Raw genomic sequence first — 16183 nt, forward strand, 5'->3', positions numbered from 1 at the left:
CATAGAGACTGCCAGAGGTCCGGACAACAGGCCCCCCGATTTGACACACTGAACTCTATCTGAGAAGTAGTTGGTGAAGCAAGCGAGGCAGTCATTTGAGAAACCAAGGTTGTTGAGTCTGCCGATAAGAATGTGGTGATTGACAGAGTCGAAAGCCCTGCCTTAACCTTTATCACTAGACACCTCATAGTGAGCTACAGGTAGGAATCAGCAATGAATCCCAATAATGAGACACCTCTGGGGAGGGGTGTCAGCAACATTTTTTTTAAATATATACAGTGGGGAGAACAAGTATTTGATACACTGCCGATATTGCAGGTTTTCCTACTTACAAAGCATGTAGAGGTCTGTAATTTTTATCATAGGTACACTTCAACCGTGAGTGAAGGAATCTAAAACAAAAATCCAGAAAATCACGTTGTATGATTAAGTAATTAATTTGCATTTTATTGCATGACATAAGTATTTGATCACCTACCAACCAGTAAGAATTCCGGCTCTCACAGACCTGTTAGTTTTTCTTTAAGAAGCCCTCCTGTTCTCCACTCATTACCTGTATTAACTGCACCTGTTTGAACTCGTTACCTTTACAAAAAAACACCTGTCCACACACTCAATCAAACAGACTCCAACCTCTCCACAATGGCCAGGACCAGAGAGCTGTGTAAGGACATCAGTGATAAAATTGTAGACCTGCACAAGGCTGGGATGGGATACAGGACAATAGGCAAGCAGCTTGGTGAGAAGGCAACAACTGTTGGCGCAATTATTAGAAAATGGAAGAAGTTCAAGATGACGGTCAATCACCCTCTGTCTGGGGCTCCATGTAAGATCTCACCTCGTGGGGCATCAATGATCATGAGGAAGGTGAGGGATCAGCCCACAACTACACAGCAGGACCTGGTCAATTACCTGAAGAGAGCTGGGACCACAGTCACAAAGAAAACCATTAATAACACACTACGCAGTCATGGATTAAAATCCTGCAGCGCACAGAAGGTCCCCCTGCTCAAGCCAGCGCATGTCCAGGCCTGTCTGAAGTTTGCCAATGACCATCTGGATGATCCAGAGGAGGAATGGGAGAAGGTCATGTGGTCTGATGAGACAAAAATATAACTTTTTGGTCTAAACTCCACTCGCCGTGTTTGGAGGAAGAAGAAGGATGAGTACAACCCTAAGAACACCATCCCAACTGTGAAGCATGGAGGTGGAAACATCATTCTTTGGGGATGCTTTTCTGCAAAGGGGACAGGACGACTGCACCGTATTGAGGGGAGGATGGATGGGGCCACGTATCGCGAGATCTTGGCCAACAACCACCTTCCCTCAGTAAGAGCATTGAAGATGGGTCATGGCTGGGTCTTCCAGCATGACAACGACCCGAAACACACAGCCAGGGCAACTAAGGATTGGCTCCGTAAGAAGCATCTCAAGGTCCTGGAGTGGCCTAGCCAGTCTCCAGACCTGAACCCAATATAAAATCTTTGGAGGGAGCTGAGAGTCCGTATTGCCCAGCGACAGCCCCAAAACCTGAAGGATCTGGAGAAGGTCTGTATGGAGGAGGAGTGGGCCACAATCCCTGCTGCAGTGTGTGCAAACCTGGACAAGAACTACAGGAAACGTATGATCTCTGTAATTGCAAACAAAGGTTTCTGTACCAAATATTAAGTTCTGCTTTTCTGATGTATCAAATACTTATGTCATGGAATAAAATGCAAATTAATTACTTAAAAAGTAGGAAAACCTGCAAAATCGTCAGTGTATCAAATACTTCTTCTCCCCACTGTATAGTGTTTTATGACAAACCGTTTTTTACAAATCCGTCAAGACACCAACTTAGACTTTACAGTGAAATGCTTTACTTACAAGCCCTTAACCAACAGTGCAGTTCTAGAAGAAGAAAACGTTTACCAAGTAGACTAAAATAAAAAGTAATAATAAAAAGTAACACAATGAGAATAACAATAACGAGGCTATATACAGGGGGCACCGGTACCGAGTCAGTGTGGAGGCTATATACAGGGGGGCACCGGTACCGAGTCAGTGTGGAGGCTATATACAGGGGGCACCGGTACTGAGTCAGTGTGGAGGTTATATACAGGGGGCACCGGTACTGAGTCAGTGTGGAGGCTATATACAGGGGGCACCGGTACTGAGTCAGTGTGGAGGCTATATACAGAGGGCACCGGTACCGAGTCAGTGTGGAGGCTATATACAGGGGGCACCGGTACTGAATCAGTGTGGAGGCTATATACAGGGGGCACCGGTACCGAGTCAGTGTGGAGGCTATATACAGGGGGCACCGGTACTGAGTCAGTGTGGAGGCTATATACAGAGGGCACCGGTACCGAGTCAGTGTGGAGGTTATATACAGGGGACACCGGTACTGAGTCAGTGTGGAGGCTATATACAGGGGGCACCGGTACTGAGTCAGTGTGGATGCTATATATAGAGGGCACCGGTACCGAGTCAGTGTGGAGGCTATATACAGGGGGCACCGGTACTGAGTCAGTGTGGAGGCTATATACAGGGGGCACCGGTACCGAGTCAGTGTGGAGGCTATATACAGGGGGCACCGGTACTGAGTCAGTGTGGAGGTTATATACAGGGGGCACCGGTACTGAGTCAGTGTGGAGGCTATATACAGGGGGCACCGGTACTGAGTCAGTGTGGAGGCTATATACAGGGGGCACCGGTACTGAGTCAGTGTGGAGGTTATATACAGGGGGCACCGGTACTGAGTCAGTGTGGAGGCTATATACAGGGGGCACCGGTACTGAGTCAGTGTGGAGGCTATATACAGGGGGCACCGGTACTGAGTCAGTGTGGAGGTTATACACAGCGGGCATCAGTACTGAGTCAGTGTGGAGGCTATATACAGGGGGCACCGGTACCGAGTCAGTGTGGAGGCTATATACAGGGGGCACCGGTACTGAGTCAGTGTGGAGGCTATATACAGGGGGCACCGGTACTGTGTCAGTGTGGAGGCTATATACAGGGGGCACCGGTACTGAGTCAGTGTGGAGGCTATATACAGGGGGCACCGGTACCGAGTCAGTGTGGAGGCTATATACAGGGGGCACCGGTATTGAGTCAGTGTGGAGGCTATATACAGGGGGCACCGGTACCAAGTCAGTGTGGAGGCTATATACAGAGGGCACCGGTACTGAATCAGTGTGGAGGCTATATACAGGGGGCACCGGTACCAAGTCAGTGTGGAGGCTATATACAGGGGGCACCGGTACTGAGTCAGTGTGGATGCTATATATAGAGGGCACCGGTACCGAGTCAGTGTGGAGGCTATATACAGGGGGCACCGGTACTGAGTCAGTGTGGAGGCTATATACAGGGGGCACCGGTACCGAGTCAGTGTGGAGGCTATATACAGGGGGCACCGGTACTGAGTCAGTGTGGAGGTTATATACAGGGGGCACCGGTACTGAGTCAGTGTGGAGGCTATATACAGGGGGCACCGGTACTGAGTCAGTGTGGAGGCTATATACAGGGGGCACCGGTACTGAGTCAGTGTGGAGGTTATATACAGGGGGCACCGGTACTGAGTCAGTGTGGAGGCTATATACAGGGGGCACCGGTACTGAGTCAGTGTGGAGGCTATATACAGGGGGCACCGGTACTGAGTCAGTGTGGAGGTTATACACAGCGGGCATCAGTACTGAGTCAGTGTGGAGGCTATATACAGGGGGCACCGGTACCGAGTCAGTGTGGAGGCTATATACAGGGGGCACCGGTACTGAGTCAGTGTGGAGGCTATATACAGGGGGCACCGGTACTGTGTCAGTGTGGAGGCTATATACAGGGGGCACCGGTACTGAGTCAGTGTGGAGGCTATATACAGGGGGCACCGGTACCGAGTCAGTGTGGAGGCTATATACAGGGGGCACCGGTATTGAGTCAGTGTGGAGGCTATATACAGGGGGCACCGGTACCAAGTCAGTGTGGAGGCTATATACAGGGGGCACCGGTACTGAATCAGTGTGGAGGCTATATACAGGGGGCACCGGTACCAAGTCTGTGTGGAGGCTATATACAGGGGGCACCGGTACTGAGTCAGTGTGGAGGTTATACACAGCGGGCATCAGTACTGAGTCAGTGTGGAGGCTATATACAGGGGGCACCGGTACCGAGTCAGTGTGGAGGCTATATACAGGGGGCACCGGTACTGAGTCAGTGTGGAGGCTATATACAGGGGGCACCGGTACTGTGTCAGTGTGGAGGCTATATACAGGGGGCACCGGTACTGAGTCAGTGTGGAGGCTATATACAGGGGGCACCGGTACTGAGTCAGTGTGGAGGCTATATACAGGGGGCACCGGTACTGAGTCAGTGTGGAGGCTATATACAGGGGGCACCGGTATTGAGTCAGTGTGGAGGCTATATACAGGGGGCACCGGTACCAAGTCAGTGTGGAGGCTATATACAGGGGGCACCGGTACTGAGTCAGTGTGGAGGCTATATACAGGGGGCACCGGTACTGAGTCAGTGTGGAGGCTATATACAGGGGGCACCGGTACTGAGTCAGAGTGGAGGTTATATACAGGGGGCACCGGTACCGAGTCAGTGTGGAGGCTATATACAGAGGGCACCGGTACTGAGTCAGTGTGGAGGTTATATACAGGGGGCACCGGTACTGAGTCAGTGTGGAGGTTATATACAGGGGGCACCGGTACCGAGTCAGTGTGGAGGCTATATACAGGGGGCACCGGTACTGAGTCAGTGTGGAGGTTATATACAGGGGCACCGGTACTGAGTCAGTGTGGAGGCTATATACAGGGGGCACCGGTACTGAGTCAGTATGGAGGTTATATACAGGGGGCACCGGTACTGAGTCAGTGTGGAGGCTATATACAGGGGGACACCGGTACTGAGTCAGTGTGGAGGCTATATACAGGGGGCACCGGTACCGAGTCAGTGTGGAGGCTATTTACAGGGGGCACCGGTACCGAGTCAGTGTGGAGGCTATTTACAGGGGGCACCGGTACCGAGTCAGTGTGGAGGCTATTTACAGGGGGCACCGGTACCGAGTCAGTGTGGAGGCTATTTACAGGGGGCACCGGTACCGAGTCAGTGTGGAGGCTATTTACAGGGGGCACCGGTACCGAGTCAGTGTGGAGGCTATATACAGGGGGCACCGGTACCGAGTCAGTGTGGAGGTTATATACAGGGGGCACCGGTACCGAGTCAGTGTGGAGGCTATATACAGGGGGGCACCGGTACCGAGTCAGTGTGGAGGCTATATACAGGGGGCACCGGTACTGAGTCAGTGCGCGGGGGTTACAGGCTAGATGAGGTAATCTGTACATGAAGGTAGGGGAGTGTAGTGACTATGCATAGGTAACAAACAACCAGTGAGTAGCAGCAGTGCACAAAATGTTGGGGGGTGGGGGGGTCAACGTAAATTGTCCGGTGGCGATTTTATGAATTTTTCAGCATTCTTATGGCTTGGGGGTAGAAGCTGTTGAGGAGGCTTTTGGTCCTAGACTTGGCGATCCGGTACTGCTTGCCATGCGGTAGCAGAGAAAACAGTCAATGACTTGGGTGACTGGAGCCTCTGACAATTTTGTGGGGTTTCCTCTGACACCGCCTATTATATAGGTCCTGGATGGCAGGAAGCTTGGCCACAGTGATGTACTGGGCTGTTTTCACTACCCTCTGTAGCGCCTTACGGTCCAATTCCGAGCAGTTTCCATACCAGGCGGTGATGCAACCGGTCAGGATGCTCTCGATGGTGCAGCTGTATTACCTTTTGAGGATCTGGGGACCCATGCCAAATCTTTTCAGTCTCCTGAGGGGGAAAAGGTTTTGTTGTGCCCTCTTCATGACTGTCTTGGTATATACCCACATGGGTGATTGAAAAATGAACTGAGGTCCACACTCCAGTCCAGTTGATGCTGGTAATGCACCTTAAAGTTGGTTTCCAACCGCCATATAAAGTCCAAAGAAGAAAAAGAAGCCTAAAGGAAGGAGAAATGACGAGAAACTAATTTGGTTTACCGTTTGGGGCGTTGCGACTGGTTACTTATTTTGATGTGATATGAAAGTATTGTGTGAAATTATTCTGAATTGATATGAAAGTACAGCGATTATTGTTTCTAGAAATGTATTGCAATTGAGAATGGATTCACATTTAGATGGAATATTTGACTATTTTACCTGCCAGAGCCAGTCTACCTCTGAAAATAACATACAGTCCTTGGACCTTGAGGAGTAACGGGGGCAGCAATCAGCAGTAGAAACAATAACAAAGCGTACTCCCTGCCCGTTTCAGTAAAAAGCTAAAGGGTGGGGCTGGAGAAACCATCCATGATATCAACATTATAATTTTAACCATGTTTTGAGGATATACCGTGTTCGTTAATATTTACTGACAAACATTGGAGTAAAAAAAAGCTTATATTTTGGGTTCTGATGGGGTACGATAGTTGAACTAAGCTCATGAGGCATTTGTAAGTGAATTCTTAAAGAAACAATGGGTACATATCATTGATGTATAAGTCCCAAAATGGATGAAACAACTGCTGATTGCCCCTTTAAGACTACATATTGGGCTAATCTAATAGGAGATATTGAGGACTACAGTATTTCAGGCATTGTCATTGGATGCATTTGATCAATTGTTAACGTTTTGTTGATGGTCCACTTGATGTTCTACACGTTACAGTGTAGCTTCAGCCATTCCTACAGAACAACATTAAAGTGTAGAACCCCTTTACTGCATATTGGTTCAACGACTGCAGAGACGGTACTTACTGGTGTTAAACAGATCTCCAACCTCCTCTTCTTCCTCCAATGTGACAGTAATCTCCCCCTCCTCCTCCTTCACTCCAAAAACGGCATCCTCCTCTTTCTCTTCGTCTTTTACTTCTTCCTCTTTCACTCTGAACGCGTCTTCCTCTTCTTTCACTGAAACGTCTTCCTCTTCTTCTTTCACAGTAACAGCCTCACTCTCTACTTATATTTGTATTGTAACAGCCTCCTCCTCTTTGACGAAAGCTTCTTTCTCCATCCAGCAGACCTCTTCTTTATCAGGAGAGTAGCTTAGTGAACTCATGATCGGGGATGTTAGCTAGTTAGCATTAGCGAATAGCCTAGTTCTAAGCTAACTTAGCAAACAAGCTAGCTGACAAATAACGTAAATATATAATTAAATGGGCCAACAAGTACATACGACAGAAGTGTGTTTAATACACAGCGACTAATATACACCAAAAACAGTGTAAAGCGCGTGAATGTTGTAGCTATGTTTGCTAGAACGCTACCGAGGTGTCTAACTAGCTGTTGTTGTTGAAGGAGCGTCCCGTCCACTAGATTATACGTCACACTGGCAGCGTCGCCTGAACCTAAAAGACGCACATCGCCATCTGCTGACTGGAGTGGGTAACGCAGTTGAGGAACCAAAAGTTTATTTTCATTTATTTCATAAAAGTTTAATATTATATTAAGTCGTTCAATGAGAAGCATGTGTTGATTGATTCGTGTTTAATGAGTGAGAGTTTAAAACAACCTTTACACCCACTACATATTTGCATTGAACCATACTTCTGACATGGATCATTTTGACCCCAGAGGCATTTCTTTGATCATAGCCCAAATGTGGGTCATTCAATTCCTCCAATTTTTCATGACTTTGTCAATCAACTTGTTCTTATTAAATCTAAATCATGGTTTAGTGTTTCTGTATCAATATGGACTTTTAACAAATTCAAATCCTTTGGAGTCATTTTGACCCCAGCCAAAAGCACGTTTGATAAATAGGACGTTTATTGAAAATCGAAATCAAATCACATTTTATTGGTCACATACACGTGTTTAGCAGATGTTATTGCGGGTGTAGTGAAATGCTTGTGGTTCTAGCTCCGACAGTGCAGTAATATCTAACAAGTAATATCTAACAATTGCACAACATATACCCAATACACACAAATCTAAGTATTTGAATCTAGGTTTCTCTGTAGACATGATCCATTCCACCAGAGGGTGGAGGGGCACCTGTATCAGTGGTTTTGACCAGATAGACACCTGCAGACACACAGTATAGTGCCTCCCATGTACTCTCCTAAGATTGGACTTTTCTATACCACGTATCACGTGACTGTGTACAAAACTGCCAATGGTAGAAAACTCTGCCAGGGCTAGAAAACTCTGCCATTGGTATACAGTGCATTCGTTAAGTATTCAGACCCCTTCACTTTTTCCACATTCAGTTACTTTACAGCCTTATTCTAAAATTGAATATTTTCCCCCTCATCAATCTACACACAATACCCCATAATGACATCACAATACCCCATAATGACATCACAATACCCCATAATGACAAACCAAAAACAGGTTTGTAAACATTGTTGCAAATGTATTTACTTAAGTATTCAGACCCTTTGCTATGAGACTCGAAATTGAGCTCAGATGCATCCTGATTCCATTGATCATCCTTGAGATGTTTCTCCAGCTTGATTGGAGTCCACTTGTGGTAAATTAGATTGATTAGACATGATTTGGAGAGGCACACACCTGTCTATATAAAGTCCCACAGTTTACAGTGCATGTCAGAGCAAAAACCAAGCCATGAGGTCAAAGGAATTGTCCGTAGAGCTCTGAGACAAGAATGTGTTGAGGCACAGATCTGGAGAAAAGGTACCAAAAAATGTATGCAGCATTGAAGGTCCCCAAGAACACAGTGTCCGCCCTCATTCTTAAATGGAATAAGTTAGGAACCACCATTACTCTTCCTAGAGCTGGCTGCCCGGGCCAAACGGAGAAATCGGGGGAGAAGGGCCTTGGTCAAGGAGGTGACCAAAAACTCGATGGTCACTCTGACAGAGCTCCAGAGTTCCTCTGTGGAGATGGGAAAACCTTCCAGAAGGACAATCATCTCTGCAGTACTCCAACAAATCCGGCCTTTATGGTAGAGACCAGACGGAAGCTACTCCTCAGTAAAAGGCACATGACAGCCCGCTTGGAGTTTGCCAAAAGGCACCTAAAGGACTCTAATCATGACAAACAAGATTCTCTGGTCTGATTAAACCAACTCTTTGGCCTGAATGTCATGTGTCATGTCTGGAGAAAATCGGAACCATCCCGGTGAAGCGGTGGTCATGGCAACATCATGCTGTGATGTTTTTCAGCAGCAGTGCAAATTGTCCACTGGTTTTGGTGTAATTTCTCACCCATTTAGTCAGTAGGAAAATTAATTTCCCCTTTACACACGCATTAGTTGATTGTTATTATGAAGGTCATTTGTATAGAATGTACTTTTCCCCACTCATTCAACCCCATCTCTTTACATTGCTTATTTATATGTGGTGACCTGACTGCGTCCAGACTGTCAAAGGCCCATCCTGGTAGATCTGAACCTAATTCAGCTTGGAGTGATCAGATAACAAAAGTCACCCTTTAGGTGCCAGGTGTAACTGAGTCCATAGATGCTCCATATCCATTACTTTGAGTGTTTTATATAATATGACTAAATATGTTTCTTTCTGTGTTGCAGGGGCAGTCAAGAAATGGAACGGCAAGGCCACAGAACATGACATAAGCAGAGCTGTGGGAGACCACCTCAAGCCCCTGGTACATCCGGGGGTGGTGTCTACCACTCCACCAGCAGAGCTGTGGGAGACCACCTCAAGCCCCTGGTAGAGCCGGGGGTGGTGTTTCCCACTCCACCACGCCTTCAGCAGGCTGGAAAAGTGGGATAGATACTGTTTTTCATTCTAAGATGGAGGGTCTGTTGATTGGTCAGTCATTGGGTTCATTTGTTGAAATCAAATCTTTATTTATACAGCACATTTCAGACATGGATGCAACACAATGGCTTCACAGGAGAAAACAATGAAAATAAACAGAAATACTTAGTACACAAAAAAAACAGAAGATTAACTGAAAGACCAATGAGCATTCTAAGGAAATGCCATTGATTAAAACACGAATTGAAAGCAATATCCAACCCAAAATATAAGCTTGTTTTTTTAGGAGGGGTTCTGAAAGACACTATGGGGGTGTCGACTGAAAGTTGACTAGTAACAACAACTGGGACATAAAAGACACCACCCATGAGACCCACTAAATCTGCCCAAGAAGAGACAAACAAAAGAAAAACCTACAACAAACTTAAAGACAGGAAGCAAACCAAAAAGGTGGAGCAACTAAAGGTGTTGACTCTTCACATCTATCAAGACAACTGGAGCACTGGGCCAGACACTCTTAAATAGAACCTGGACCAGCTCAGGTGAAACACCTTCCCACTAACGAGATGGACAAGCCAGCACAGGTGTAACACATACTGACTAACGAGGTGACACCAATCAGTGCGCCCTACGTGCTAACGAGCTATACGGGCTAAACGAGCTATACTTGCTAACGAGCTATACTTGCTAACGAGCTATACTTGCTAACGAGCTAGACGTGCTAACGAGCTTGACGTGCTGACGAGCTAGACGTGCTAAAGTCCAACCTCAAAACATAAATGAAAAAAATATATACAATCATGTAATTACTTTCTATAGAATCCTGAAACTCACCAGCTTCTAGAACTCTCATCGCCTTGGACAAAACTCAAATCAAATTGTATTAGTCATGTCTGATTTCAAGAGCTCCTGCAATATCCCGAGCTTCTCTCTCTTTTCAGGGTTCACTCGATAGGCATGTTGTTGGATCGTGGCCCAGTCCCCAATGTCCTGCTCTAGTACATTTGGGTTGGCACATCTGAGAATGATCCCTGATATTCTAAAAGCAGGATAACAATTTCAATATAATAGTACCCAAAAATTGTCAGTTTATTGCATAAATAATTATGACTAAATGTTACATGAATTGTAAACATGAATTACCAAAAGCAAATGTACACCCCTTTGTTAATATATATTGGCAATAATTAACTTAATAAGGGTGAGGCATGGAATAATAAAACATGTATCTTTTGTCAGGCTGAATGTTTGAATATATGAGGTGATTTGAGTCATGCTTCTTCAGTAGTGGAATAAAGACAATTAGCACTTGAATGTAGTCAATAAATACTGGAGTGATGTAGGATTGTTAATAAAATTGATTATAGACCAATTTATTATACTGCGTCTATGTGTTAAGGCTGCAAGTACGTTGAAATTAAGTTGTTTTCAAGTAATTTTTTAAAAAACGACCAGAAAATAAAATTTTTAACTTTCACTTTCAACTACAACTGAACATATATTGGACGTCGGGGATAGCCTTCTTTTCAACGTCTTTTCAATTACATTTTGCTAAGTGGGAATAGCGCAATGTCAAAACACAGTTTTAACGTGTCCAAATCAATAACCAATATGCAGAAACAGTTTGGGATAAATTGAAAACCTAAACATTTTGAAGTGTTGCATTTTGATTCAAGTGGGTCACCAAAGTGGTAAGTGTAACACAACTCTATTTTTGTTAGTCACATTTTGTTAAATCTCATAAATAGTACTCTTTCAATTCAGAGCCTGGATTTCCCCCTGAGGCTGATATACATATCATGCTGCAATCAATTGAACAGGGCAAACGATAAGGTCATCATTAAAATACTCCTACTACAATGTTAAAACATTCTACATGGTGACATCATTAAAATACTCCTTCTACAATGTTAAAACATTCTACATTGTGACATCGTTTCATTGATATCACGAAATAACTCCTTTGATCAGAGATCTTTGTTTCTTGTCAGCTATAACGTTTCTCTCCTGTGTGTATTCTCTGGTGTAACGTCAGCTGGCCAGATCGAACAAAACTTTTCCCACATTGACCACAGCTATTTAGTTTCTCTCCTGTGTGTATTCTCTGGTGTAGAGTCAGATTGCCAGATGTAGTAAAACTCTTCCCACATTGACGACAGCTGTAAGGTTTCTCTCCTGTGTGTGTTCTCTGGTGTACAGTCAGATTGCTAGATGTAGTAAAACTCTTCCCACATTGACCACAGCTGTAAGGTTTCTCTCCTGTGTGTATTCTCTGGTGTAGAGTCAGATGGCCAGATCGACCAAAACTCTTCCCACATTGACCACAGCTATAAGATTTCTCTCCTGTGTGTATTCTCTGGTGTTGAGTCAGATTGCTAGATGTAGTAAAACTCTTCCCACATTGACCACAGCTGTAAGATTTCTCTCCTGTGTGTGTTCTCTGGTGTAGAGTCAGAGTGCTAGATGCACCAAAACTCTTCCCACATTGACCACAACTATAAGGTTTCTCTCCTGTGTGTGTTCTCTGGTGTACAGTCAGAGTGCTAGATGCACCAAAACTCTTCCCACATTGACCACAACTATAAGATTTCTCTCCTGTGTGTGTTCTCTGGTGTGATGTCAGAGTGCTAGATGCACCAAAACTCTTCCCACATTGACCACAACTATAAGATTTCTCTCCTGTGTGTGTTCTCTGGTGTGATGTCAGGTGGCCAGATCGACCAAAACTCTTCCCACATTGACCACAGCTAAAAGATTTCTCTCCTGTGTGTGTTCTCTGGTGTAATGTTAGCTGGCCAGATGTAGTAAAACTCTTCCCACATTGACCACAACAATAAGGTTTCTCTCCTGTGTGTGTTCTCTGGTGTACAGTCAGACTGCTTGATGTAGTAAAACTCTTCCCACATTGATCACAGCTATAAGGTTTCTCTCCTGTGTGTGTTCTCTGGTGTAGAGTCAGATTGTTAGATGTAGTAAAACTCTTCCCACATTGATCACAGCTATAAGATTTCTCTCCTGTGTGTGTTCTCTGGTGTAATGTCAGCTTGCTTGATGTAGTAAAATTCTTCCCACATTGACCACAGCTATAAGATTTCTCTCCTTTGTGTGTTCTCTGGTGAAATGTAATGCCTGATGAGGTGAATCTCTTCCCACAGTCAGAGTAGCAGTGAGTTCCCTTCCCTGTGGATCTCTGCTGGTGTTTCTTGAGGTGTTCTGATCTGGAGAGACTCTTCTCTGCCTCTACAGCATCATGAGGTTGTTGAGGCTCCCCAGAGGATCCACGATAGTCCCGTATCTCTCCTGTGTGAACAACAAAGTCAGACAGATGATTAAAGGCCCACAACAGCGGTAATCCACTGTAAAAGGTGATGCCAACAGCATAGCCATGATGTTGTACAACAATTGATGTCTGTAATGAATGTTAAAATTATTTGACAATTGTCTTAAAATGAGCAACAAGTCATATTTTGTCTTGTTTTCACATTAGTAGTAACATCTAAGATTGTAGACTTGAAATAAGTTATTCATGTTGTTGATACTCTAAGAAGTGAGCCAGACGACTTTTGGTCTCCAATATAGGCCCCTTTCTGTGTTGCTAAAATTGCGGCAGGAGGGCGATGCAACACAACTTGATTGTAGAAACTCCTCCCTGCTAATGAGGAAACCACTAGTTATGGATGTAGTATATCTGGTAATGAGGAAACCACTAGTTATTGAAGTAGTATATCTGCTAATGAGGAAACCACTAGTTATGGATGTAGTATATCTGGTAATGAGGAAACCACTAGTTATGGATGTAGTATATCTGGTAATGAGGAAACCACTAGTTATGGATGTAGTATATCTGGTAATGAGGAAACCACTAGTTATGGATGTAGTATATCTGGTAATGAGGAAACCACTAGTTATGGATGTAGTATATCTGGTAATGAGGAAACCACTAGTTATGGATGTAGTATATCTGGTAATGAGGAAACCACTAGTTATGGATGTAGTATATCTGGTAATGAGGAAACCGCTAGTTATGGATGTAGTATATCTGGTAATGAGGAAACCACTAGTTATGGATGTAGTATATCTGGTAATGAGAAAACCACTAGTTATGGATGTAGTATATCTGCTAATGAGGAAACCGCTAGTTATGGATGTGGTATATCTGGTAATGAGGAAACCACTAGTTATGGATGTGGTATATCTGGTAATGAGGAAACCACTAGTTATGGATGTAGTATATCTGGTAATGAGGAAACCACTAGTTATGGATGTAGTATATCTGCTAATGAGGAAACCACTAGTTATGGATGTAGTGTATCTGGTAATGAGGAAACCACTAGTTATGGATGTAGTATATCTGGTAATGAGGAAACCACTAGTTATGGATGTAGTATATCTGGTAATGAGGAAACCACTAGTTATGGATGTAGTATATCTAGTAATGAGGAAACCGCTAGTTATTAATGTAGTATATCTGCTAATGAGGAAACCACTAGTTATGGATGTAGTGTATCTGGTAATGAGGAACCCACTAGTTATGGATGTAGTATATCTGGTAATGAGGAAACCACTAGTTATGGATGTAGTATATCTGGTAATGAGGAAACCACTAGTTATGGATGTAGTATATCTAGTAATGAGGAAACCGCTAGTTATTAATGTAGTATATCTGGTAATGAGGAAACCGCTAGTTATGGATGTAGTATATCTGGTAATGAGGAAACCACTAGTTATGGATGTAGTATATCTGGTAATGAGGAAACCACTAGTTATGGATGTAGTATATCTGGTAATGAGGAAACCACTAGTTATGGATGTAGTATATCTGGTAATGAGGAAACCACTAGTTATGGATGTAGTATATCTGCCTGGAGCAAAAATGGTGAGCAAAGATTTTAGTTTTTCACAATGTATTCTGAATGTGAATAGGGGAAAACTCATGGGAGTAGCCTCCATTTCCAGGTTGCTTATGAGTGCATTTCACACTACTTTGGATTATAATTATACAATATAAAATGATCAAATTATAAAAAGACGCAGAAAAATGTATCCATGCATTTGTTACTTCTAGGTTAGACTACTGCAATGCTCTATTTTCCGGCTACCCGGATAAAGCACTAAATAAACTTCAGTTAGTGCTAAATACGGCTGCTAGAATCCTGACTAGAACCAAGAAATTTGATCATATTACTCCAGTGCTAGCTTCCCTACCTGCTAGCTTCCCTACCTCCCTACTGGCCTACCTGGTTAAATAAAGTTGAAAAATAAAAAATGTAGGAATTGTTCATGACGTCCTCCAGTGATTTTAACTTTTCCTGTTGAAAAGTGATATATAAATACAGTAAAGTATAAACACACTAAAGGGAAACAAATAAATGTTTTGAGGAAAATAGTGTTTTTTTAGACAACTGCAAACTAGAAGGAGTGAGTGATGTCATAGTAAGGCCTTCAAGGGCTTGATGGGAAGTCGTGATATCATCCAATAGGAGACTGATCTTCATGTGAATATTCATTATTCTTTTTAAAATCCTTCCTGTTCTGTCAAGTTGGTTGTTGATCATTGCTAGAAAGCCATTTTCAAGTCTTTCCATAGATTTTAAAGACGATTTAAGTCCAAACTGTAACTAGGTCACTCAGGAACATTCAATGTCATCTTGGTAAGCTCCTCCAGTGTAGATTTGGCCTTGTGGTTTAGGTTATTGTCCTGTTAGGACAGTTTTAGTTTACAGTTTTAGTAACATTTAGTTTCCTTATATTACGCTTGGAAAACAGTTTTCATGGGCACAGAAATTCCAAATCATTTGAATTTGCTAAATTCAATGGTTCTAATCGAGAGTCACCTTAACTTTATTGACAACACCCAAATGGATACTGTCATTAACGCAGTTCTTCAATAATTACACATAATTCTTAATACTGTAGCTGTTTAGTTAGTCACATGTTCAACTATCATCAGCTGATCCAGGAAATAATTTTCTAAATGACAGTCAAATGACAAACATCACGACATGCAACAAAAACCAAAGTGCTTCTTCATTCATTACTCTGGTAAAGACAGTTATGCCGTGCTCCATGTTGGATCCAACATCCCTAACAAATTGATGTTTATAATGTTATTGTCTGCTTGATTTACAGTAGGGTCTCGTTAGTCTGTTTGGACACGGAGATACTTAGCTCATAATGTGTAGAGAACTGTTCCTTGATGGATAGGCTATTGTACAACACACAGAGCTATTTTCCTATATTTGTTGTTAGGTGAAGTTATGGGTCCTACAGTAGGTCTATGTTGTTGTTAGGTGAAGTTATGGCTCCTACAGTAGGTCTATGTTATTGTTAGGTAATGTTATGGTTCCTACAGTAGGTATATGTTATTGTTAGGTAATGTTATGGGTCCTACAGTAGGTCTATGTTGTTGTTATGGGTCCTACAGTAGGTCTATGTTGTTGTTAGGTGAAGTTATGGCTCCTACAGTAGGTCTATGTTGTTGT

The 16183-nt window shown here is 43.7% G+C and overlaps 2 protein-coding genes across 2 annotated transcripts in view; both read right to left on the reverse strand.

Moving 5' to 3' along the window:
- Window positions 1-1872: 1872 nt before the first annotated feature.
- LOC129845758 (uncharacterized) lies at window positions 1873-7336 on the reverse strand. Its single transcript, XM_055913657.1, has 3 exons — window positions 6769-7336; window positions 3168-5972; window positions 1873-1890 (listed from the first exon to the last, which is right to left on the reverse strand). Exons 2-3 carry the CDS (start codon window positions 4095-4097, stop codon window positions 1873-1875), a joined length of 948 nt encoding a protein of 315 aa, XP_055769632.1. The 5' UTR covers window positions 4098-5972; window positions 6769-7336.
- A 2329-nt stretch (window positions 7337-9665) lies between these two features.
- The window catches only part of LOC129845751 (zinc finger protein 135-like), a 69916-nt gene continuing 63398 nt past the window's right edge, over window positions 9666-16183 (reverse strand). The window contains exon 2 of the mRNA XM_055913651.1: window positions 9666-13001. Within this exon, the coding sequence (XP_055769626.1) occupies window positions 11689-13001 (1313 nt within the window). The 3' untranslated portion in view covers window positions 9666-11688. The remainder of the gene's footprint in view (window positions 13002-16183) is intronic.

Source organism: Salvelinus fontinalis, unplaced genomic scaffold (assembly GCF_029448725.1).
Source record: "Salvelinus fontinalis isolate EN_2023a unplaced genomic scaffold, ASM2944872v1 scaffold_0359, whole genome shotgun sequence".
In the NCBI taxonomy this organism is placed as follows: Eukaryota; Metazoa; Chordata; class Actinopteri; order Salmoniformes; family Salmonidae; genus Salvelinus; species Salvelinus fontinalis.